The sequence below is a fragment of the Phocoena sinus genome, chromosome 14, assembly GCF_008692025.1.
Source record: "Phocoena sinus isolate mPhoSin1 chromosome 14, mPhoSin1.pri, whole genome shotgun sequence".
Classification (NCBI taxonomy): Eukaryota; Metazoa; Chordata; class Mammalia; order Artiodactyla; family Phocoenidae; genus Phocoena; species Phocoena sinus.
In genome coordinates, this window is record NC_045776.1 from 53,521,014 (window position 1) to 53,546,797 (window position 25,784).

Sequence of the window (25,784 nt, forward strand, 5' to 3'; positions counted from 1 at the left end):
AAAGACATCCATCAAACCACCTCATCTTGAGATTTTACAATAAAGAAAAAAAGATTAGATTAAAAAATCTCCCAGAAAGAAAAGATGGTACGCAGTTAAACAAATGGGAGTAAGAATGACCAATAGCAACATACTGTATGTAAACATGAAAAAAAGAAAATGCAAGCTTTCAAACCAGCCTCAGTGTCTGGCCCTGAGCCAAATTCTTAATCTCTGTGTTCATTTTTATTACCTGTAACCTGCAGATAATAATACTCCCTTCATGAGGTTGTTGAGAGAATTAAATGAGATAAAGCCCAGAGTGAGTTCTCAATACTAGCTGTTTTTATACTGATAATATGACTACCATACTTTACAACAAGCTCTTCTGACTAGGAAGAAATGTCTGGGAAACCATAGGTGCAGAACATCATCTTTTAAGTTATTATGAAATGAATAAGGACTTTCTAAGCATGGGATAATAATGGAGGAAAGATTGAAATGTTTAATTTAGATATTTGAATGTATAAAAATCAAAGCCACACATAATAATTGCAAATATTATCCTCAAAAGATAAATTGGCAAACTAAAATATAATTGCTGCAATCATGTGACAAAAGGTAATGTCATTAATATATAAGGAACAAATTTAGTCAATCAAAAATCTATATATTCTATATATAGGATTCTATCTATAAAGGATCTGAACAAATTATAGGGGAGATTTAAAAAATATGTGAAACCAATGATTAGCTATAAAAATAATCCAAATAAAAAAATAATGAGCTGAAAGTACGGAGAATAGTATAGAGATTCCTTAAAAAACTAAAAATAGAACTACCATACGACCCAGCAATCCCACTACTGGGCATATACCCTGAGAAAACCATAATTCAAGAAGACTCATGTACCACAATGTTCATTGCAACTCTATTTACAATAGCCAGGACATGGAAGCAACCTAAGTGTCCATCGACAGATGAATGGATAAAGAAGATGTGGCACATATATATACAATGGAATATTACTCAGCCATACAAAGAAACGAAATTGAGTTATTTGCAGTGAGGTGGATGGACCTAGAGACTGTCATACAGAGTGAAGTAAGTCAGAAAGAGAAAAACAAATACCGTATGCTAACACATATATATGTAATCTAAAAAAAACCCAAAAAACAAAAAGGTCTGAAGAACCTAGGGGCAGGACAGGAATAAAGACGCAGATGTAGAGAATTGACTTGAGGACACAGGGAGGGGGGCAGGGTAAGGATGAAGTAAGAGAGTAGCATGGACTTATATATATTAACAAATGTAAAATAGATAGCTAGCGGGAAGCAGCTGCATAGCACAGGGAGATCAGTTTGGTGCTTTGTGACCACGTAGAGGGGTGGGATAGGGAGGGTGAGAGGGAGACGCAAGAGGGAGGAGATATGGGGATATATGTATATGTATAGCTGATTTACTTTGTTACGAAGCAGAAAGTGACACACCATTGTAAAGCAGTTATACTCCAATGGAGTTGTTAAAAAAAAATAATAATGAGCTGATATTTTTGGTCTAGGAATTTGGCAAAAACAACATCAGCAACTTATTACTTTCCTAATTATATCTTCATTATACTTTATTTTATTATTTGCTTCATATGTCTCTTTGTTTTATACATACCATCCCAATTAGGCTCTAGGCGTTGTTAGAACAGAGACCTTGATTGTTTTGTTCGATGCATCTTTCTCAGTGTAGTGGAATCTGGAGTCGAACTGCCTGCCCCAGACTCAGTTCCCTCAGTCCTGTGACATGAATGGGAGTTCAGCCTGAGGGCTGATTTGCAACCCTGCCCAAGAAAGGCTAGGTAGCAGGCAGGGTAGTGAGGGGTCCAGTGCAAGGCAGAGGTTCCAGGCAACAGGAGTGATGGTGGCTGAGTGAGAGGCTGCAGTGAGTTGACCCCTAGTGCCAGGGACAGGGAGGTGTGGCTACCACGCAGATGCTTCTCAGCAGGTAGAAGGCTATTTGGGGGACACAGACCACCCCAGAGGGTTAACACAGCCCAGCACATAGATGTACATTAGGTGCTTAGTAAGTATTTGGTGAGGAAATGCAATTGTAGGGCACAGAGCAGTCAATCAGTATTGTTTGTGTTTGGTCTTTAAAACATTTTGGAAATCTGTAAGTCTATATATCGAAAACCATTCATAACCTTTGGAACAACAATTTTTTCTTGTTTGAATCTATCCCAACAATATCATCAAACATTTATCTATAAGTGTGTTCACTTCAGGTTTTTAATAATAATCAAAATATAAAAATCACTTAAATGACTAACAACAGGGGAAAAATTAAAGAAATTATGTTAGGGTAGAATATTATGTAGCTGTTAAAATCAACAATTTCAAAAACTACTGAATGATTGGGAACGTACTAATGAGATTAAATGAAATTTGCAAAATGTGAAATTATACAGTGAGGCAAATGTTTAAAAACACAAGCATTTTAGTAAGGAATGGCACTAAATTTGTTAGTAGTAATTGTCGCTAGATGTTGGAATGATGGTTGATTTAATTTCTGTATTTTATAAAGCACTGTAAACGATTAAAAAAAAATTAGAGCCATACAGTAAGAAGTATTAACTCAGTAGGAGACAGATAAAGACAATAAGTTATAAACATGGTTTTCACTATGGATGGGTGAATAAACATGGTTTTCACCATGGATCCCCTCTGGGGATCTTTAGGTTTTAAATTGTTTATGTAACAAGCAAGGGACAAATGTTTTCCTAATAGAAATGGTAATGTGCCTGTCAGCAGCCCAGTGCTTGGGCACCTGCAGCTGTTCTCCTAGAAGAGGGAAGACTGGCTGGTTCCCACGCAGCTAAGCCAGCTCCTGGGACTGCTTGCAGACAGAGCAAAGCCCCCCTCTTTAATGGCACAAGGGTGGCCTCGAGCAGAGAGGGAGGTCTGCCCACCATTCTTGTTCAATCAGAATGTAGCAGTGGCCAGCTCTCCAGCAGTCACCAGATTCTAGCAAGGAAGACAAGAAAGTGAAATTCAGAAGAAGCAAGGCTAGCATGAAGTCAGTTGCTAACTGTAGAATTCTATGGAGTTGCCATGAACAGTAAGACAGGCTCATGCACAGCACAGATGAGATAGTACAAGGTAATTCAAGGACAAAACTTTATATTCCAACCATTTAAAATTCCTGAAACCATCAGGCTAGGCATTCTCTGGTTAATTCACTGTCTAGGCTCTTGAGTCCCCAAATGTCACTAAATAGTTACCAAAAATGTGGTGTTCAAATAAGTTTGGTAAGCACTGGGCTTCAAAACTATTAACGCTTCTAGGAGCCCTTCATATGCTAAAGGGTCTTATAGATCCTTATAGAAGTCTTATAGAAGCCAAAGCTGGATCATAAAGAACAAGTAAACAAAATGTCGGAGAAGGTCATTCAAAGCAGAGGAACCAAACAAAATAGAGGTACCCAGCTGAGAAAAAACATGCCATAGTTATTCACTGATTCAACAAATATTTAATGGGAACCACTATGTGTCAGGCACTAAAAGAGTTACTGGGGAGATAGGGCTGAAGGAAACAAACATATCCCCCTAAAATCCAAATCCATGGGTACCAGACATTGAGCATGGAATTACAATGTGATAAATGACATAAAGGAGAATACTGTAGGAGACTTAATCTTGTGTAAATGGGGTGAGATATGACAAAAGCTTTTTTGATAAATTTTCTTAAGCAGATTTCTATGATAAATAGGAATTCATGAGGGGTGAGATGGGGAGTAAGGAGAAAAAAGTGGAGGGAAGTCAAAAATAGCTGTTTGACTAGAATAGCTCCCATGAAGAGTGGGGAGAACTGTACAACTCTGATGCAGTACAGAATATGGTACATTTGAGAAGCCTAAATAAGTAAAGTATGGCTTCAGAGTAGAGTGCAAATTAAGGTTAGAGAGGCAGGCAGGGGCCTGATTTTGCAAGGCTTTTTTGTTTGTTTGTTTTTCCCTAAAAACAATTAGATGACAAAAACAGAGTCTAGAATAGATGTACCCGTATATAAAATAAGTGTTATATATGAGATTCTAGAAATATATCTAGGTAGATAGTTAAATATAGGTAGATAGAAGATAGATAGGTAGTGACAGATAGATGACACTTACATAGGCACCTGGATAGATAGATAGACACCTAAAGACAGACCCTAGAGCATAGAAAAGAAAGTGGGCATGTCCACCTTTTTTGGGATGGGGGTTATGTCATTATGGATTCACATAAAAAACTTGCTGAGGATTTGAGTCTTGAAAGAGAAGGTATCTTCTAGGAGTCAAGCAGTTCATTCCTTACCATTTTAATTTGGCTATTCTCTACCACTCCTGGAGAAAAACTACTCCTTCTGCTAGTCTATCATCAGCTGCATGCCTCTTTGTAAGTTAATTTGATGCTCATTTGATATTCCTTTTCCCAAAACAATGACACAAAATAATGAGCCCATGTTCAGCAGGAGCTGTCAAATTAGCAATATCACAAAACAATAATCAGAGAAAATGGATTGTGGTGTTCATGCTCTAGTAATGACTATTCCTCTGTGGAGCTATTAGCAAAACCAAGGGATTGGATCAGTATGCAATTTTAATGAAGTCAAGAGTACACAAATGGAAAATTACGTGGACGGTGTTTTATTTCCTTTTTGCCCTTCTTTTTTACAACCACTAAACCCTTTACCACAGTGAGTGTTTGGAGTCAAGTCACAGAAATCATTAGCACTAGAATTTTTGGAAGGTGATATTTGCCAGTGATCCCACAGGACAGATCACCTACAGTTGTCACAGATCAGCACCCCTGGCTTATTTTAATTTTATTTTTAAATAAAAAAGGAACAACTTAGTTAACCAAAAGAAAAGGTAATACTTAATTTCCCAGGCATGAATTAGGAGCAATCCCAGCATTTGCTTTTAAGGGACATGCATAACCTCGCTTTTTTTCAGTTTCCTCACATGTAAAAAGGGCTGGATGAAGGATTAAAATATATGATTCTTTCATAGTGCTGTATTTTTAAAGCCTGCTATAAAATACAGATAAACTGATTCATTAAACCTAAGGGAATGCATGTTTATTACTCTTTCTTTCCTTTTTTAGTGTGAGGTCTTGCACATCAATCCTTGAAAACTTCCACTAAACAGAGCATCAACCTCTTTCATCATTAAATAGAACTGGAACCAAAGTGCTTTCTAGGCATCAAACTGTCAATAACTATTTATTTGAAACTAACAAGTGGCAGGCACTTTTCCAGGTTCTGCAGATATTTCAGTAAATGAGACACACTGATTCTATCTCCATTATATGAGAAAACCAATGGGAAAACAAAACAAAAGAAACAAAGACATGAATTGATTCTTGAAAAAGGAAGGAAAAAGAAAGAGAATAATGGAAAAAAATAGAACATATAGAAAATAGCAAGGAAGGCTATATAATCGAGTCCAAATATACTAATAATCACAATAAATGTAAATGGACTAAATTGGCTAGTTGAAAGATTTTCAGATTGGATAAAAAGAAAATCCAGCAACATGACATTTAAAAAGGACATGACTGGTGGCGCAGTAGTTGAGAGTCCGCCTGCCGATGCAGGGGACACAGGTTCGTGCCCTGGTCTGGCAAAATCCCACATGCCGCGGAGCGGCTGGGCCCGTGAGCCATGGCCGCTGAGCCTGCGTGTCCAGAGCCTGTGCTCCGCAACGGGAGAGGCCACAACAGTGAGAGGCCCGCGTACCGCAAAAAAAAAAAAAAAAAAAAAAAAAAAAAAGGACATGACTAAAATATAAGGATACAGAAAGGTTGAAATTAAAAGGACGAAAAAAGATTTTCCAGATAAATATAAAATCTTTAATAAAGTGTGAGTCACCATTTGCATCAAACCATATAGTCTGTGATAACAAAAAGCATCATTAAGGATAGAGAGGGAAACTATACAAGTAGTACTTTAGTTCAATAGGAAGATATAAAAATTCCAAATTAGTACACATATAACAAAATCTCAAATTTTGCTAGGACAATTGGACAGCCACAGGCAAAAGAATGAACCCTTATCTAAGACTACAAAGAAAAATTAAATAAGAAGGGATCAAAGACCTAAATGTAAGAGCAAAAACTATAAACCTCTTGGAAGAAAGCATAGGAGTAAATATTCATGATCTGAATTTGGCAAAAGATTCATACAAGTGATACCAAAAAGCATGAGTAACAGAAGAAAAAACAAGTTGGATTCAATCAAAATTTAAGGTTTTTATGCTTCAAAGCATTCCATCAAGAGAGTAAAATGACAACCCACAGAATTGGAAAAAATACTTGCAAATTATCTTAAGTAAGTGAGACAGGATGAGCACTAATGGGCAAGTGGAAGACTTGGCTTTGGATAGATGTCCCTACTAAAGTGCAGAAAGAGGATATGGATACAGATGTGGAGGTGGGAGTGTGTATTTCTTTTTTGATTGCTTCATTTTTCTTTACAAGGAAGTGTGTGTGTGAGTGTGTGTGTCTGTGTCTGTGTGTGTGCTGTTTTTATTAGGAAGCTAAGGATATTTAAGCCATATGTTGGTAAAACAAGACCATTCTCAGTCTGGATATGAGTGAGTATTAGAGAAGACTATCCTCAAAAAAGGTTGATTCTTGAATATAAAATACTTTTATTTGGGTAGTTAGGCTTGTTTCTAAGTGCTCTTTGGAATCTTTCTCACAGAGAAAGTTTCACACCTTCTTTTTAAAGCTCAGTGCCACATGTGACTACATGGTACAGGGGTTAAGAGCAAAGAGTGAAGTCAGACTTATTTGAATTCGACAGTTTGCAACTCACTGGTTGAGAAAAAAATCTTTGGAATAGTGGAAGAGTCCAGTAACTTCACTTAGCTCATTTAAAAAGCACCTACCCTATAGGGCTGCTGGAAATATTAGACAATGTTCAATCAGGAAACAGAAGCCATACTATGTATGTACTATGTATGTAGGAGTTTAACATATATAATGGGGGTTAATGACTTGTGGAAATGCTGGGGAAGTAGTGGTCAGAGAAGCTGCTTCTGAAATTAGTAAAGTTGATACCAAAGATCTCAGGTGTAAATGCCAAACTAGATGTTTCTCTCCATCTCACCAGGAAGCTGCTGTAATTCTTGAGATTCTCTGATATGATGTTACCAATTGTTTCAGTCTTCTGTGGCAAAGTGGGTGGGAAAAGCTACTATGGATTTCCTGTCCTTCTTTATTTTCACTTTGCAAATCTCCTGGGAGTTCCTCTCACTGATAAACTCTAAGCCAAAACACTACAGGGAAGGAGATTCTGGGAAACATAATTCACAGTCTTAGAAGAGGTGGTGGTGGTGCTAGCCCAGTGCTTACTTAACATTGTAAATTATAAAAGAAAAATTTACAAAGAAACTGGATATAAAATAAATTGCTGAATATATAGTATCTCCCTTATAATTCCCATGTTTTGTCTGTTTCACAACTTCATTGTACACTCAATTTCAATTAGTGAAATTAAGAAAAAGGATTGTAATATATAGTCGTGTCAAGTTTAAGAGTTTGAGAGATTCCATTCAGACCATTAGCCTGTTTTTATGTGCCAGAGAAAATCACCTCTGATCATGATTACTATATGACGGTCTACTGCACACGTTAAAGGTTTGATTCTTAAAGTGTTTACTGTGCATCCAGTGTATAAGCATTGCATTATATGACTGGAGGAATACTGAGATAAATGTAAAACACAGTCCTTTCAAATGATGAAATCACCTAAAAAAGCTGGAATTACCGGCAGATTGTGTGGTGGTGAACCTACGGTTAAAGAAGACACTGAAGAACATCATCTAAGAGATTATTTTGAACAGTGTGGGGGGAAAATTGAAGTGATTGAAATCATGACTGATCGAGGCAGTGGCAAGAAGAGAGGCTTTGCTTTCGTAACCTTTGATGACCATGACTCTGTAGACAAGATTGTCATTCAGAAATACCACACTGTGAATAGCCACAACTGTGAAGTAAGGAAAGTCCTATCTAAGCAAGAGATGGCTAGTGCCTCATCCAGCCAAAGAGGTCAAAGTGGTTCTGGAAACTTTGGTGGTGGTCGTGGAGGTGGTTTTGGTGGGAATGGCAGCTTTGGTCGTGGAAGAAACTTTAGTGGTCGAGGTGGCTTTGGTGGTAGCCGCAGTGGTGGTGGATATGGTGGCAGTGGGGATGGCTATAATGGATTTGGTAATGACGGAAGCAATTTTGGAGGTGGTGGAAGCTACAATGATTCTGGCAGTTACAACAATCAATCTTCAAATTTTGGACCCATGAAAGGAGGAAGCTTTGGAGGCAGAAATTCTGGCCCCTATGGCGGTGGAGGCCAATACTTTGCCAAACCCCGAAACCAAGGTGGCTGTGGTGGTTCCAGTAGCAGCAGTAGCTATGGCAGTGGCAGAAGGTTTTGATTACTGCCAGGAAACAAAGCTTAGCGGGAGAAGAGAGCCAGAGAAGTGACAGGGAAGCTACAGGTTACAACAGATTTGTGAACTCAGCCAAGCACAGTGGTGTCAGGGCCTAGCTGCTACAAAGAAGACATGTTTTAGACAATACTCATGTGTATGGGCAAAAAAACCTCGAGGACTGTATTTGTGACTAATTGTATAACAGGTTATTTGTTTCTGTTCTGTGGAAAGTGTAAAGCATTCCAACAAAGGGTTTTAATGTAGATTTTTTTTTCTGCACCCATGCTGTTGATTGCTAAATGTAATAGTCTGATCATGACGCTGAATAAATGTGTCTTTTTAAAAAATGTGCTGTGTAAAGTTAGTCTACTCTGAAGCCATTTTGGTAAACTACCCCAACAGTGTGAAGTTAGTATTCCTTCAGGGTGATGCCAGGTTCCATTCAAAATTTATTTACAACCTGCTTTGGTGGAGAAGCTACTGTCTTCTGAAACCTTGGTGTAGTTGAACTGACAGTTACTGTGTTGTGACCTGGAGTTCACCGTGAAAAGGGTCACCCAAGCCAAGTCATGGAGTTTTTTGATTATTAATATATGATTGTTGGCACATCCTATGCAATATATCTAAATTGGATTATGGTACCAGATATAGATGGGAATGAAGCTTGTGTATCATCCATTATCGTGTGTAATAAATAAGCAATTTAATACCCTCTTTAAAAAAAAAAAAACCACAGTCCTTGCCATCAAGAAACTTGCAGACTTAACAGAGGGCAAATGGCTAAATGATAAGGACAAATTCAATTGCTAATTTCTGTTGGCATTCCAGTATCAATCTGTTTATTCTCATTTTCCTCTTGAGTCCTCTTAATTTATCTGTATTTTTAGTTTGGAGATCTTATAGTCAGGGTATAAAATGCCAAACATGCTTAGATGAATTCACATATGTGAAGTAAGCATTCCTGCCATATCGTGATGAGAACTTGAATGTTCCATAAAACTTCTATTTAAATAAAGATAACATTTTCTCCCTAAACTACCTCTAACAGTTATAAAAACTTTTGGCTCCTTTATTTCTAGAATATTGAGACTTGCTAAACAAATTCTTATTCACTCGAATATGGATTTTCCAGTCTGAGTGCTTTGATTTTTGCAGGCATTTGGTCTCTCAGCCTGGAATGAATTTCCCTCTTTTGTCTGCCAGGCAGGACCCTACCCATCTTTTGAGACTTATCTTGAGCATTGTCTTTTGTAAGGGAACCCACTTCATCTCTCCCAGCTAGAATTAGATGCTTCCTTTACTGGGTCAGAGTCTATTTCTATCACACTGTTACAGTTGTGCATGCTTTTCAAACAGTGTGTTGTCACTGTGTAATCCACATCACCACCACTGCACACTGATCTCCTTAATCTATTGATGGGGTCTGATTCATCTTTGTGTCCTCCGTGCTTACTTCATTACAGTCCCTGTATTAGTTTCCCGTTGCTATAGAAGAAAATTACCTCAAGTTTAATGGCTCAAAACAACACAGACTGGGCTTCCCGGGTGGCGCAGTGATTGAGAGTCCGCCTGCCGATGCAGGGGACACGGGCTCGTGCCCCGGTCTGGGAAGATCCCACATGCCGCGGAGCGGCTGGGCCCGTGAGCCATGGCCGCTGAGCCTGCGCGTCCGGAGCCTGTGCTGCGCAAGGGGAAAGGCCACAACAGTGAGAGGCCCACGCACCACAAAAAAAACCCCCAAAAAAACCAAACAAAAAAAACCCACAGACTTATTATTTTATAGTTCTGGAAGTCAGAAGTTTGAAATGGATCTGACTAGGCTAAAAATCAGCAGTGCTGTGTTCCTTCTAAAGCCTCCAGGGGAGAATCTGTTTTCTTGCCTTTTCCAGCTTCCACAGGCTGTGTCCATTCCTGCAGTCCTGGCTCTTTCTCCATCTTCAAAACCAGAGTAGCTCTTCAATCTCCCTCTACCTCTTACAAGGATCCTGGTGGTTACATTAATCCAGGATGATCTCCCAAATCAAAATCCTTAACTTAATCCTATCTGCCAGGTCTCTTTGCTATGTTCACAGGTTCTGAGGATTAGGATGTAGACATCTTTGGTTGTTGAGGGGGTACCTTGTGCTGCTTATCACAGTGTCCAAACAACATCTGCTCAATTAGCGAGGCATCCACATATCTGAGCGCCATCCATTCCCTGAATAATGATTTCTTTGCACTCCCTGGACCTCTTTCAGCTCTGTACAATCTTGTGGCATGGAGTACAGACCTTTGTATTTTTCTGTGTGTGTATGCTCTGTATTTTTTTAGATACATTCCTATAGGTGATGATTTCAATTATGCTTCCGATAGAAACAGTGCCATTTGACTCACCTAAGGAATAAAAATATTGTAAAGTTTAGATTTTTATTTTTTTATAAAACTATTAGGCTTTCTCAAATCCCATTTTTTACACAGCCCCTCTCCTGTAGTACAACGTGGAAATACTTTGTCTGACTTAGGAAGAGGGAGAGTGAAGAGGTACAGTTAATGTTTGGTGAGAAAGACAAAATATGCCATTATTGTCACATGAAATAGACTGAGATTTGCCTTTAGATCTTAAAATTAACAAATGAAAAAGGAAAGATAACAGTATAGTTTCCAAACTGGTTTGCCTTTATTCTGACGCTTTTAAAATCTTTTTTCCTCTCATCTACTTTGTCTTCCTTTTATTATTCTTTATTTCCTATTGGGTCATGTTTGATTTAGAATGACCCTATACAATGTTTCTTTTGAATTCTCTTATCCATTTTTAAAAATTTCATTTTGGGATTTGTGTTATTATTTATCCACTGTCTATTTTAATCTCTTAAGGAACCCAAATCAAAAATTCTCTTACCACCTTTATTTAAAATAAATTTGAAATCCACATTTTATTGCAAAGACATTCGTTGACTTTATGTTGCTGCCGTCAGTATTAATGCTGTCACTTGAAGTCTTATAAATTGTCGGCATAAGTGTCAAAGAAGATGCCAATAAAAAGGTGTCATTGATTTGCATTCAAATCACCTGAGAAATAGTGACAAGTTGGCATAGGAGAGAAAAGCATATGAATGCCATAAGGATATGTAAGTCTCATTGATGTCAGTTTAAAACCAATTCAAATTTTAGCAGAAATTATTATTTGAAGTCCCTGAATTTATATTTGGCAATTGCAAGAAAGCTTTGAGGTCATAGAAGGAACCCAAGGTAGGATAAAGAAACAAAAAATCACAGCAGAAAAAATAAGTAATTCTATGGCAGGTATCCTATTGATTTTCAATGATTCTGGGGGATTTATTCAACCTTCCTAACACTCTGATTCTCTACCTTCAACACTGTGGTGGGGATGACTAAGTAATTTAGGACACAGAAACAAGTGCCACGAACACAAAAATCACAACACAGAGTATAATGAATTACAAATCACTAATTTTGGTTGTTGGTAAAATAAGAAGCTAAAAATACCCCATATGGCCACTAATATTAAACATGATATTGGAAGAATTAGGCAATGCAACTAAAAGAAAGCAAATGGGCATAAACATTAGAAAAGAAGAGGTAAGATTATTTCTAGTTGCAAAATGTATGATTCTCTTTCAAGAAAACTCAAGACAGTCCATTGATATGTGCTCTGTTCTGAAATCTTCTCATTTTATCCCAACTCCCCAAATACTAACAAAAAGTTGACCATTTCCCAAGGAATTGTTTTATAAAAGCAAATTGGATTTATCATAATATTATATTTTGCTGAAAGAAGCTCATAGCTTTCATTTTTACAGTTTACCATTACACAGAACTTTTGAACATGAAAATATTACCCATCCAGGATTAGTATATTTGAAATTTTAGAGTTTGATATTTTGAAAAATATCAAAGTTAGCTTTAAAAAAGGTTGTAGAGTTGTCTGGATTTACATAAAATTATATAGAGTCTTATATAAAAATGATAAGAGGGAAATGTTTTTCAACCTGATTCTTAGACTAAGATACTCATAACATGTGTCATACCTGTAGCTTCACAGAGACTACCTGAGAGAGCCTTTTTACCTAGTCAACGTCTTGTTTTAAATCCACACTAGCAGTATGGACTTTGAATTTCTGCTCAGACCTATATACAAGGGAAAAGCATGTATAACATTCACCTTAATTTTTCCTGCCTTACATATAAATTCAAAATTATTGAGAGCAGAGATAGCATAATAGAATAATTTGAGAACTAGGTAGAGCTTAGTGAATTATTTTAAGAGTTACTTCTAATAAATCAACTGTAAATTCTTAAACTTATCCTAAATATACAAAATTAATGTCATCTTGTTATATATAGTAGACACATAACCAGGAAAATTCAGATGTAAATAAGCAAGTTCTTTGTTGGCTATTTATTATATGCAATATTGTCTTCTAGATGTTTTCTTCAGTTGCTGAATTTAGCTACTTGATTTTCAGTTATTATGACTTTTAAATGATTCAAATGAAATAAACTGAAACAAAATGATATATTCTTTTTATATTCAGTTCTGGACTGGTCTGAGCATATAAATATTTGTATAAAAATTAATTTAACAACTCTGTTCAGCTTTGCAACCTCTATCTGACTTTACTGTCATTTAAAATAATTTTATTTACATGTCTTATTAATATACCATCGCATAAATTGAAATTTTAAAATGTTACTAAAGGGCTTCCCTGGTGGTGCAGTGGTTAAGAATCCACCTGCCAATACAGGGGACGCGGGTGCGAGCCCTGGTCTGGAAAGATCCCACATGCCGCGGAGCAACTAAGCCCATGCACCACAGCTACTGAGCTTGCGCTCTAGAGCCCGCGAACCACAACTACTGAAGCCCACACACCTAGAGCCCGTGCTACACAACAGGAGAAGCCACCACAATGAGAAGCCCGCGGGCCGCAGCGAAGAGTAGCCCCTGCTTATTGCAACTGGAGAAAGCCCACGCAGCAATGAAGACCCAATGCAGCCAAAAATAAATAAATAAATAAATTTATAAAAAAAAAAAAAAACCCTTATTTTAAAAAAAGTTACTAAAGCCTTAACAATTAAAATTATAGATATTTTCTTTACCTTATTGTACATTATTTGAAATATATTAGTGTCATATTTTAACAATGGAGCACTTTCATTATTTGTGATGTTAGAAAAAGATCACTGCTATCAATTTAATTCCACACTTAAAATACTATAGTAACAACCCAGAAATGTTTTTTTCCCCCTCTTTTTCCCAGTTTTTGATAATTCCCTCAATTACTTGCTCTAGAAACTTTCTGGAAACTGCTATGTAATTTGATGTCATTAAAATATAAAGGTTAATTTGCTCAATTGCTAAGACTTTAATTACAACACATCAGTTATTTAGACTGTTTGACATTTCCTGTAAATTCCTTTAATTAGGAAACCCTTAGAGAGTCTTATGAAAGGAGATGAAATCACTAAAATATGTTGACAGAGATAGGTATATTTCCTCTTACTGAATGAGCTCAAAACATCATAAACATTTGGAAAAACCCAAGATATACCCAATTATAATTTTACAGTTAAAATGTTGAGTGGTGTGACCTCAAATGCTTTCTGGGTTTGTTGTGATTGCTTTATTGCCCATGTATTTGTTGGGAAGGAGAATGAGCTTGCATTGATAGGGAAAAAAATTGTGATTAAAGAAAGGGTACTCGTTAAAGTGTGTTACAAGAGAGGGTCTATAAATTGTTAAGCTGGAAATTCAGAACCTCAGAGTTTACAATCAGGAGGGGAAAAAGAAATCCTTAGATTTCAAAGTTGTGTAATTTAATTGCATTTTATGTTTAAGTGTTTACCAAGAGTGGAAGAGTGGTTCAGCCTGTAACATAATTGTGTAATGTCAAGAACAAAACAAAAATGCAGATTGAAAACCAGCCCACCTTTTATGCTACTCAGTGTGAAACATATGTAGACTTCCTCATGGACAGTAACCCCATAATCACAGAACCCTGTCAAACCAGCTATGCCGTATGTGTGTATATAGAAAAAGGAAATTGCCTCAACGTATCCAGGTACCATAAAAAAGTGTACATTTAATCATGGATAAGAAGCAAATATTGAAATGTTAAATTCAAAGAGATTCTTAACTCACTCCCACTTTGACCCTATTTCTGAGTCATTTCCTATATGAATAAGAGAATACATGCGAAGGCCTACTTTATTAGGATTAAGACACTTTTCTAACAAATAAATAGGTTTTAAGTACAAACCAGTATCTACTGCAAAGTTGAAAGAGAGAAATGGGGTGGTGTGATGCTCATGGTCAGAACTGAGGTTGAGAAAGCAAAAGACTAGAGAAGCTCTGGAACGGGGCATCTTCATACCTGGAGCTGGTGTCACGAGCCTGTGTTGTCTGGCAAATCTGAAAAACAAGACCAGGTTAGGTTTCTAAGTAACAACATTACTAATAACGATAACTAAAGTTTATTACAAATGTAATATATTCCAGGTGGAATTGAGTCCGTAATCCTCATCTTGAGCCTGTGGTATATGCACCTGTATTATCCTTACTTACATGTAGGAAAGGTGAAACTTCAGGAGTCTGAGGATATTGTCAAGGGCACATGGCAAGCTGGTATCAGAGCTTTATCTCCTGCTAGCTTCTTTCACCTTTGGGAAGGTACTAGGAGGAACTAAAATGAGATTATCAGGCTGGAGGCCACTGTCCAGAAATTTGAAACACTGAGCAGAGTCCACTTATCCTTTCTTAAGTCTCACACTTAAGAAGTGAGAAATTATACTCTACCTCCTTGAAGGTGAACTATCTACACAAATTAGAATTCTTCTATTTGGGATATTTGTTTCTTCTCCCCAGTTATTTATTTGTTCAATAATTTGTTTATACAGTCTGGCCTTGTGGATGCTTCTTATACACTTTGGATTATAATATATTTATTTATTTTTTTAAAAAAATTATTTATTTTATTTTTGGCTGTGTTGGGTCTTTGTTGCTGCACGCGGGCTTTTCTCTAGTCGCAGCTAGCGGGGGCTACTCTTCGTTGCGGTGCACGGGCTTCTCATTGCAGCGACTTCTCTTGTTGTGGAGCACGGGCTCTAGGCGCATGGGCTTCAGTAGTTTTGGCATGTGGGCTCTAGAGCGCAGCCTCAGTAGTTGTGGCGCATGGGCTTAGTTGCTCTGCGGCATGTGGCATCTTCCCAGACCAGGGCTCGAACCTGTGTCGCCTGCATTGGCAGGCGAATTCTTAACCACTGCGCCACCAGGGAAGCCCTCTTTATTTATTATGTTGCTCAAATTATACCAAAATTTGGCCTTGGGAGCCCTTTTAGTTGGCATCTGTGTCCCTTTGACATACCCTATCATTGTGGGGGGGTTTTGCTTTGGTTTTTTGGTTCATTTTGGTTTTGTTTATTTTTTAGTAATTCATTACTTTCTAACACCACAAAGTGGTTTAGGCTCATCTTATATATTCTCTTCCCTAGTCCTAGATTCAACTATTTCTCCAAGGAGCCCTTATTCCTTTCATTACTACTAGAGTGTCATTTCTACTAGGACCTGTCAGCTGACAGAGAAGCAACTACATGACTATGTATTCTAACTCATGTACATACATTTATCTATAAATGTTTCTATATTTAGCCATCTGTTTCAGTATTAAGCTAAACATGACTTCACACTGTTTCCCAACTCTAATGCATTACCACATGGATCCCTCTAGCTCCCTTTCCTTGCTTTTCTGGAACCCCCCCCCCCACCTCCGCTGAGAAATGAAGCTCCCACCATCCGTAATCCATTCACTAAATTGTTCAGTGCTAACATACACGACAGTGATTTCTACATTGCTAACTCAACACCCATGGGAAACAACTTTATTAGCTAGAATACAGTGCTTATCTACAGTTCCTTTTCCCTTTAATTTTTTAGACTTTGTTCATTTCCAAAGATACTTAGTCAGCACCTTTTTCTCCCACCATCTTCAGCAAAGTTGTTTCGTACATGAATAATACAGTTAGATTCTTTTGTCACATTATGTTTTCTTTCCTGGAGTCCTCAGACCTGCTAAATGATATTTTTAAATTTGTATGCATTAAAGTTATAGCTCTCTTCATCCTGTAAAGTTCTGTGAGTTTTGACCAAAGCATAGTGCCATTATCATCCATGATATTTTACAGAATAGTTTCACCATCCTAAAAAACGCTTGTGCTTCATGTACTCAGTCTCCACTCAATGAGCCCCTGATAACAACTGATCTTTTTATTGTCTCCTTAAGTTTTGCCTTTTCCAGAATGTCTACAGTTGGAATCATATACTATGTAGCTTTTTCAGGGTGGCTTCTTTCACTTACTGATAAGCGTTTACGGGTCCTCCATGTCTTTTCATGGCTTGAGAGCTCATTTATTTTTAGTGCTGAACAATATTCCATTGTCTTGGTGTACCACAGTTTATTTATCCATTCACCTATTAGAGAACATCTTAGTTGTGCAGGTTTTTATGTGGGCATAATTATTAGATTGTATGGTAAGAGTACGTTTAGTACTGTAAAAAAAAAAAACAACAAAAAACTGCCAAACTGTCTTCCAAAGTGGTTGTACCATTTAGCATTCCCACCAGCAATGAATGAGAGTTCCTATTGTTTCACGTTTTCACCAGCATTTGGTGTTGTCAGTGTTATGGATTTTTGCCATTCTCATTATTGTGTAGTGGTTTCTCATTCATTGTTGTTTTAATTTGCATTTTCCTGACAACATATGATTTAGACCATCTTTTCATATGCTTATTTACCATATGTATATCTTCTTTGGTGAGGTCAGTTCAGGACTTCTAAAAAATCTGTTTTTTTTTTTTTTTATTGCTGAGTTTTGAGAGTTCTTTGTATATTTTAGATAACACTCCTTCATAAGATATGTCTTTAGCAAATATTTTCTCCCAGTCTGTAGCTTGTCTTTTTATTCTCTTGACATGGCTTTCACAGAGTAGCAAATTTTAATTCTAATGAAATCTAGGTAATTAGTTGTTTCTTTCATGTATCATGCCTTTGGTGTTGTATCTAAAAAGTCATCACCAAACCCAAGGTCATCTCAGTTTTCTCCCAGATTCTTCTAGGAGTTTTATAGTTTTGTGTTTCACATTTAGGTCTGTGATCCAGTTTGAGTTAACTTTTTGTAAAGAGTGTAAGGTCTTGTCTAGATTGTTATTATTTTTTTGCATGTGGATATCCAGTAGTTCCAGCATTATTTGTTGAAAAGACCATCTTTTCTCCATTGTATTATACTTGTTCCTTTGTCAAAGATCAGTTGACTATATTTATGTAGGTCTCTTTCTGGACTTTTTTTTTTTTTTTTGGCGGTACGCGGGCCTCTCACTGTTGTGGCCTCTCCCGTTGCGGAGCACAGACTCCGGACGCGCAGGCTCAGCGGCCATGGCTCACGGGCCCAGCCGCTCGCTCCCCGGCATGTGGGATCTTCCTGGACCGGGGCACGAACTCGTGTTCCCTGCATCGGCAGGCGGGCTCTCAACCACTGCGCCACCAGGGTAGCCCCTCTTTCTGGACTTTTTATTCAGTTCTAATGACCTATTCTTTCACCAACACCAAACTTGATTACTGTATCTTTATAGTAAGTCTTGAAGTTGAGTGGTGTCAGTTCTAAAACTTTATTCTTTTCCTTCAATATTGTGTTGGTTATTCTGGGTCTTTTACTTCTCTATATAAACTTTAGAATCAGTTTGTTGATATCCCCAAAATAACTTGCTGGCGTTTTGATTGGGAAGAACTGACATCTTGATAAAATTGAGTCTTTCTATTCTTGAACATGGAATATATCTCTATCTATTTAGCTTTCACTTGATTTTATTCATTAGGTTTTTGGTTTTCTTCATACAGATCTGTACATATTTTGTTAGATTTATGTCTACATCTTTCATTTTTATGGGTGCTAGTAAATAGTACTGTATTTTAAATTTCAGATTCCACTTAGTCAACACTGGTATATAGGAAAGCAATTGACTTTTTTTTTTTTTTTTTTTAAACATCTTTATTGGGGTATAATTGCTTTACAATGGTGTGTTAGTTTCTGCTTTACAACAAAGTGAATCAGCTATACATATACATATGTTCCCATATGTCTTCCCTCTTGCGTCTCCCTCCCTCCCACTCTCCCCATCCCACCCTTCCAGGCTGTCACAAAGCACCGAGCTAATATCCCTGTGCCTTGCGGCTGCTTCCCCCCAGCTATCTACCTTACTACGTTTGTTAGTGTGTATATGTCCATGACTCTCTCTCGCCCTGTCAAAACTCACCCTTCCCCCTCCCCATATCCTTAAGTCCGTTCTCCAGTAGGTCTGCGTCTTTATTCCTATCTTACCCCTAGGTTCTTCATGACATTTTTTTCCCTTAAATTCCATATATATGTGTTAGCATACGGTATTTGTCTTTTTCTTTCTGACTTACTTCACTCTGTATGACAGACTCTAGGTCTATCCATCTCATTACAAATAGCTCAATTTCATTTCTTTTTAAGGCTGAGTAATATTCCATTGTGTATATGTGCCACATCTTCTTTATCCATTCATCCGATGATGGGCGCTTAGGTTGTTTCCATGTCCTGGCTATTGTAAATAGAGCTGCAATGAACATTTTGGTACATGACTCTCTTTGAATTTTGGTTTTCTCAGGGTATATGCCAAGTAGTGGGATTGCTGGGTCATATGGTAATTCTATTTGTAGTTTTTTAAGGAACCTCCATACTGTTCTCCACAGTGGCTGAACCAATTCACATTCCCACCAGCAGTGCAAGAGTGTCCCCTTTTCTCCACACCCTCTCCAGCATTTATTGTTTCTGGATTTTTTGATGATGGCCATTCTGACTGGTGTGAGATGATATCTCATTGTAGTTTTGATTTGCATTTCTCTAATGATTAATGATGTTGAGCATTCTTTCATGTGTTTGTTGGCATTCTGTATATCTTCTTTGGAGAAATGTCTATTTAGGTCTTCTGCCCATTTTTGGATGGGGTTGTTTGTTTTTTTGTTATTGAGCTGCATGAGCTGCTTGTAAATTTTGGAGATTAATCCTTTGTCAGTTGCTTCATTTGCAAATGTTTTCTCCCATTCTGAGGGTTGTCTTTTGGTCTTGGTTATGGTTTCCTTTGCTGTGCAAAAGCTTTGAAGTTTCATTAGGTCCCATTTGTTTATTTTTGTTTTTATTTCCATTACTCTAGGAGGTGGGTCAGAAAGGATCTTGCTGTGATTTATGTCATAGAGTGTTCTTCCTATGTTTTCTTCTAAGAGTTTGATAGTTTCTGGCCTTACAGTTAGGTCTTTAATCCATTTTGAGCTTATTTTTGTGTATGGTGTTAGGGAGTGATCTAATCTCATACTTTTACATGTACCTGTCCAGTTTTCCCAGCACCATTTATTGAAGAGGCTGTCCTTTCTCCACTGTACATTCCTGCCTCCTTTATCAAAGATAAGGTGTCCATATGTGCGTGGGTTTATCTCTGGGCTTTCTATCCTGTTCCACTGATCTATCTTTCTGTTTTTGTGCCAGTACCATACTGTCTTGATTACTGTTGCTTTGTAATATAGTCTGAAGTCAGGGAGCCTTATTCCTCCAGCTCCTTTCTTCGTTCTAAAGATTGCTTTGGCTATTCGGGGTCTTTTGTGTTTCCATACAAATTGCGAAATTTTTTGTTCTAGTTCTGTGAAAAATGCCAGTGGTAGTTTGATAGGGATTGCATTGAATCTGTAGATTGCTTTGGGTAGTAGAGTCATTTTCACAATGTTGATTCTTCCCATCCAAGAACATGGTATATCTCTCCATCTATTTGTATCATCTTTAATTTCTTTCATCAGTGTCTTATAATTTTCTGCATACAGGTCTTTCGTATCCTTAGGTAGGTTTATTCCTAGATATTTTATTCTTTTTGTTGCAATGGTAAATGGGAGTGTTTTCTTGATTCCACTTTCAGATTTTTCATCATTAGTATATAGGAATGCCAGAGATTTCTGTGCATTAATTTTGTATCCTGCTACTTTACCAAATTCATTGATTAGCTCTAGTAGTTTTCTGGTAGCATCTTTAGGATTCTCTATGTATAGTATCATGTCATCTGCAAACAGTGACAGCTTTACTTCTTCTTTTCCGATTTGGATTCCTTTTATTTCCTTTTCTTCTCTGATTGCTGTGGCTAAAACTTCCAAAACTATGTTGAATAAGAGTGGTGAGAGTGGGCAACCTTGTCTTGTTCCTGATCTTAGTGGAAATGCTTTCAGTTTTTCACCATTGAGGATGATGTTTGCTGTGGGCTTGTCATATATGGCTTTTATTATGTTTAGGAAAGTTCCCTCTATGCCTACTTTCTGGAGGGTTTTTATCATAAATGGGTGTTGAATTTTGTCGAAAGCTTTCTCTGCATCTATTGAGATGATCATATGGTTTTTCTCCTTCAATTTGTTAATATGGTTTATCACATTGATAGATTTGCGTATATTGAAGAATCCTTGCATTCCTGGAATAAACCCCACTTGATCATGGTGTATGATCCTTTTAATGTGCTGTTGGATTCTGTTTGCTAGTATTTTGTTGAGGATTTTTGCATCTATGTTCATCAGTGATATTGGCCTGTAGTTTTCTTTCTTTGTGACATCCTTGTCTGGTTTTGGTATCAAGGTGATGGTGGCCTCGTAGAAGGAATTTGGGAGTGTTCCTCCCTCTGCTATATTTTGGAAGAGTTTGAGAAGGATAGGTGTTAGCTCTTCTCTAAACGTTTGATAGAATTCACCTGTGAAGCCATCTGGTCCTGGGCTTTTGTTTGTTGGAAGGTTTTTAATCACAGTTTCAATTTCAGTGCTTGTGATTGGTCTGTTCATATTTTCTATTTCTTCCTGATTCAGTCTTGGCAGGTTGTGCATTTCTAAGAATTTGTCCATTTCTTCCAGATTGTCCATTTTATTGGCATAGAGTTGCTTGTAGTAATCTCTCATGATTTTTTTTATTTCTGCAGTGTCAGTTGTTACTTCTCCTTTTTCATTTCTAATTCTATTGATTTGAGTCTTCTCCCTTTTTTTCTTGATGAGTCTGGCTAGTGGTTTATCTATTTTGTTTATCTTCTCAAAGAACCAGCTTTTAGTTTTATTGATCTTTGCTATTGTTTCCTTCATTTCTTTTTCATTTATTTCTGATCTGATATTTATGATTTCTTTCCTTCTGCTAGCTTTGGGGTTTTTTTGTTCTTCTTTCTCTAATTGCTTGAGGTGCAAGGTTAGGTTGTTTATTCGAGATGTTTCCTGCTTCTTAAGGTGGGCTTGTATTGCTATAAACTTCCCCCTTAGAACTGCTTTTGCTGCATCCCATAGGTTTTGGGTCGTTGTGTCTCCATTGTCATTTGTTTCTAGGTATTTTTTTATTTCCTCTTTGATTTCTTCAGTGATCACTTCATGATTAAGTAGTGTATTGTTTAGCCTCCATGTGTTTGTATTTTTTAAAGATCTTTTCCTGTAATTGATATCTAGTCTCATGGCGTTGTGGTCGGAAAAGATACTTGATACAATTTCAGTTTTCTTAAATTTACCAAGGCTTGATTTGTGACCCAAGATATGATCTATCCTGGGGAATGTTCCATGAGCACTTGAGAAAAATGTGTATTCTGTTGTTTTTGGATGGAGTGTCCTATAAATATCAATTAAGTCCATCTTGTTTAATGTATCATTTAAAGCTGTGTTTCCTTATTTATTTTCATTTTGGATGATCTGTCCATGGGTGAAAGTGGGGTGTTAAAGTCCCCTACTATGAATGTGTTACTGTTGATCTCCCCTTTTATGGTTGTTAGTATTTGCCTTATGTATTGAGGTGCTCCTATGTTGGGTGCATAAATATTTACAATTGTTATATCTTCTTCTTGGATCGATCCCTTGATCATTATGTAGTGTCCTTCTTTGTCCCTTTTAATAGTCCTTATTTTAAAGTCTATTTTGTCTGATATGAGAATTGCTACTCCAGCTTTCTTTTGGTTTCCATTTGCATGGAATATCTTTTTCCATCCCCTTACTTTCAGTCTGTATGTGTCTCTAGTTCTGAAGTGGGTCTCTTGTAGACAGCATATATAAGGGTCTTGTTTTTGTATCCATTCAGCCAATCTGTGTCTTTTGGTGGGAGCATTTAGTCCATTTACATTTAAGGTAATTATCGATATGTATGTTCCTATTTCCATTTTATATATTGTTTTGGGTTCGCTACTATAGGTCATTTCCTTCTCTTGTGTTTCGTGTCTAGAGAAGTTCCTTTAGCATTTGTTGTAAAGCTGGTTTGGTGGTGCTGAACTCTCTCAGCTTTTGCTTGTCTGTAAAGGTTTTAATTTCTCCATCAAATGTGAATGAGATCCTTGCTGGGTAGAGTAGTCTTGGTTGCAGGCTTTTCTCCTTCATCACTTTCAGTATGTCCTGCCACTCCCTTCTGGCTTGTAGGGTTTCTGCTGAGAGATCAGCTGTTAACCTTATGGGGATTCCCTTGTGTATTATTTGTTGTTTTTCCCTTGCTGCTTTTAATATGCTTTCTTTGTATTTAATTTTTGACAGTTTGATTAATATGTGTCTTGGCGTGTTTCTCCTTGTATTTATCCTGTATGGGACCCTCTGTGCTTCCTGGACTTGATTAACTATTTCCTTTCCCATATTAGGGAAGTTTTCAACTATAATCTCTTCAAATATTTTCTCAGTCCCTTTCTTTCTTTCTTCTTCTTCTGGAACCCCTATAATTCGAATGTTGGTGCGTTTCATGTTGTCCCAGAGGTCTCTGAGACTGTCCTCAGTTCTTTTCATTCTTTTTTCTTTATTCTGCTCTGCAGTAGTTATTTCCACTACTTTATCTTCCAGGTCACTTATCCGTTCTTCTGCCTCAGTTATTCTGCTATTGATCCTATCTAGAGTGATTTTAATTTCATTTATTGCATTGTTCATCGTTGCTTGTTTCATCTTTAGTTCTTGTAGGTCCTTGTTAACTGTTTCTTGCATTTTGTCCATTCTACTTCCAAGATTTCGGATCATCCTTACTATCATTATTCTGAATTCTTTTTCAGGTAGATTGCCTATTTCCTCTTCATTTGTTAGGTCTGGTGGGTTTTTATCTTGCTCCTTCATCTGCTGTGTGTTTTTCTGTCTTCTCATTTTGCTTATCTTACTGTGTTTGGGGTCTCCTTTTTGCAGGCTGCACTTTCGTAGTTCCCGTTGTTTTTGATGTCTGTCTCCAGTGGCTAAGGTTGTTTCAGTGGGTTGTGTAGGCTTCCTGGTGGAGGGGACTAGTGCCTGTGTTGTGCTGGATGAGGCTGGATCTTGTCTCTCTAGTGGGCAGGTTCACGTCTGGTGGTGTGTTTTGGGGTGTCTGTGGCCTTATTATGATTTTAGGCAGCCTCTCTGCTAATGGGTGGGGTTGTGTTCCTGTTTTGCTAGCTGTTTGGCATAGGTTGTCCAGCACTGTGGCTTGCTGGTCGTTGAGTGAAGCTGGGTGCTGGTGTTAAGATGGAGGTCTCTGGGAGATTTCCGCTGTTTAATATTCTGTGGAGCTGGGAGGTCTCTTGTTGACCAGTGACCTGAAGTTGGCTCTCCTACCTCAGAGGCAGAGCCCTGACTCCTGGCTGGAGCACCAAGAGCCTTTCATCCACACGGCTCAGAATAAAAGGGAGAAAAAGTAGAGAGAATTAGTAGAAGTATGAGGAAAGAAAGAAGGAAAGGAGGAAAGGAAGGAAGGAAGAAAGAAGCAAAGAAGGAAAGAAAGGAGGGAGGGAGGGAGGGAGGAAGGAAGGAAGGAGGGAAAGAAGGAAAAAAAGACAGAAAGAAAGATGATGCAGTAAAAATAAAATAAAGTATAATATAGTTATTGAATTAAAAAATATTTAGAAAAAAAAAAGGGACGGATAGAACCTTAGGACAAATGTTGGAAGCAAAGCTATACAGAGAAAATCTTACACAGAAGCATACACATACACCTTCACAAAAAGAGGTAAAGGGGGAAAAATCATAAATCCTGCTCCCTGAGACCACCTCCTCAATTTGGGGTGATTCGTTGTCTAAAGGAGGGAGGGAAGGAAGGAAAGAAAGAAAGAACGAAGGTAAAGTATAATAAAGTTATTACAATTAAACTTAATTATTAAGAAAAAGAATTTTTTAAAAAAAAGTCATGGACGGATAGAGCCCTAGGACAAATGGTGGAAGCTAGAGTATACAGACTAGATGTCACACAGGAGCATACACGTACACCTTCACAAAAAGAGGAAAAGGGAAAAAAATCATAGATTTCGCTCCTAAATTCCACCTCTTCAATTTGGGATCATTCCTTGTCTATTCAGGTATTCCACAGATGCAGGGTATATCAAGTTGATTGTGGAGCTTTAATCCGCTGCTTCTGTGGCTGCTGGGAGAGATTTCCCTTTCTCTTCTTTGTTTTCACAGCTCACAGGAGCTCAGCTTTGGATTTGGCCCTGCCTCTGCGTGTAGGTCGCTGGAGGGCGTCTGTTTTTTTCGCTCAGACAGGACGGGGTTAAAGGAGCCGCTGATTCGGGGCCCCCGGCTCACTCAGGCCGGGGGTTGGGGGATGGGGGAAGGAGGGGCACTGCGTGCGGGGCGGGCCTGCGGCGGCAGAGGCAGCGTGACGTTGCGGCAGAGGCCGGCGTGACGTTGCACCAGCCTGAGGCCCGCCGTGCGTTGTCCCGGGGAAGTTGTCCCTGGATCCCGGGAACCTGGCAGTGGCGGGCTGCACAGGCTCCGCGGAAGAGGGGTGTGGAGAGTGACCTGTGCTCGCACACAGGCCCCTTGGTGGCGGCAGCAGCAGCCTTAGCGTCTCCCGCCCGTCTCTGGGGTCCACGGTTTTAGCCGCGGCTCGCGCCCGTCTCTGGGGTTTGCGGTTTCAGCCGCGGCTCGCGCCCGTCTCGGGGGCTCGCGCCCTCAGCCGCGGCTCGCGCCCGTCTCTGGGGTTTGCGCTTTCAGCCGCGGCTCGCGCCCGTCTCGGGGGCTCGCGCCCTCAGCCGCGGCTCGCGCCCGTCTCTGGGGTTCGCGCTTTTAGCCGCGGCTCGCGCCCGTCTCTGGAGTTCCTTTAAGCAGCGCTCTTAAACCCCTCTCCTCGCGCACCAGGAAACAAAGAGGGAAGAAAAAGTCTCTTGCCTCTTCGGCCGGTGCAGGCTTTTCCCCGAACTCCCTCCCGGCTAGTCGTGGTGCACTAACCCCTTCAGGCTATGTTCAAGCCGCCAACCCCAGTCCTCTCCCTGAGCTCCGTCCAAAACCAAAACCCGAGCCTCAGCTCGCAGCCCCGCCCGCCCTGGCGGGTGAGCAGACAAGCCACTCGGGCTGGTG

General features: G+C 38.6%; 1 protein-coding gene and 1 non-coding gene across 2 annotated transcripts; both read left to right on the forward strand.

The window, feature by feature from the left end:
• Positions 1 to 7,747: 7,747 nt before the first annotated feature.
• Positions 7,748 to 7,828, forward strand: LOC116739364. The gene has a single exon (XR_004345546.1). It is a non-coding gene; the product is annotated as a small nucleolar RNA SNORD65 (small nucleolar RNA).
• LOC116765005 (heterogeneous nuclear ribonucleoprotein A1-like) lies at positions 7,753 to 8,645 on the forward strand. The gene has a single exon (XM_032654046.1). It carries the CDS (start codon positions 7,753 to 7,755, stop codon positions 8,440 to 8,442), a length of 690 nt encoding a protein of 229 aa, XP_032509937.1. The 3' UTR covers positions 8,443 to 8,645.
• The last annotated feature ends 17,139 nt before the right edge of the window (positions 8,646 to 25,784 follow it).

What these genes read in the sequence shown, in the direction of transcription:
- LOC116765005 (XM_032654046.1), top strand. Translation starts at nt 7,753, where the DNA reads ATGAAATCACCTAAAAAAGCTGGAATTACCGGCAGATTGTGTGGTGGT.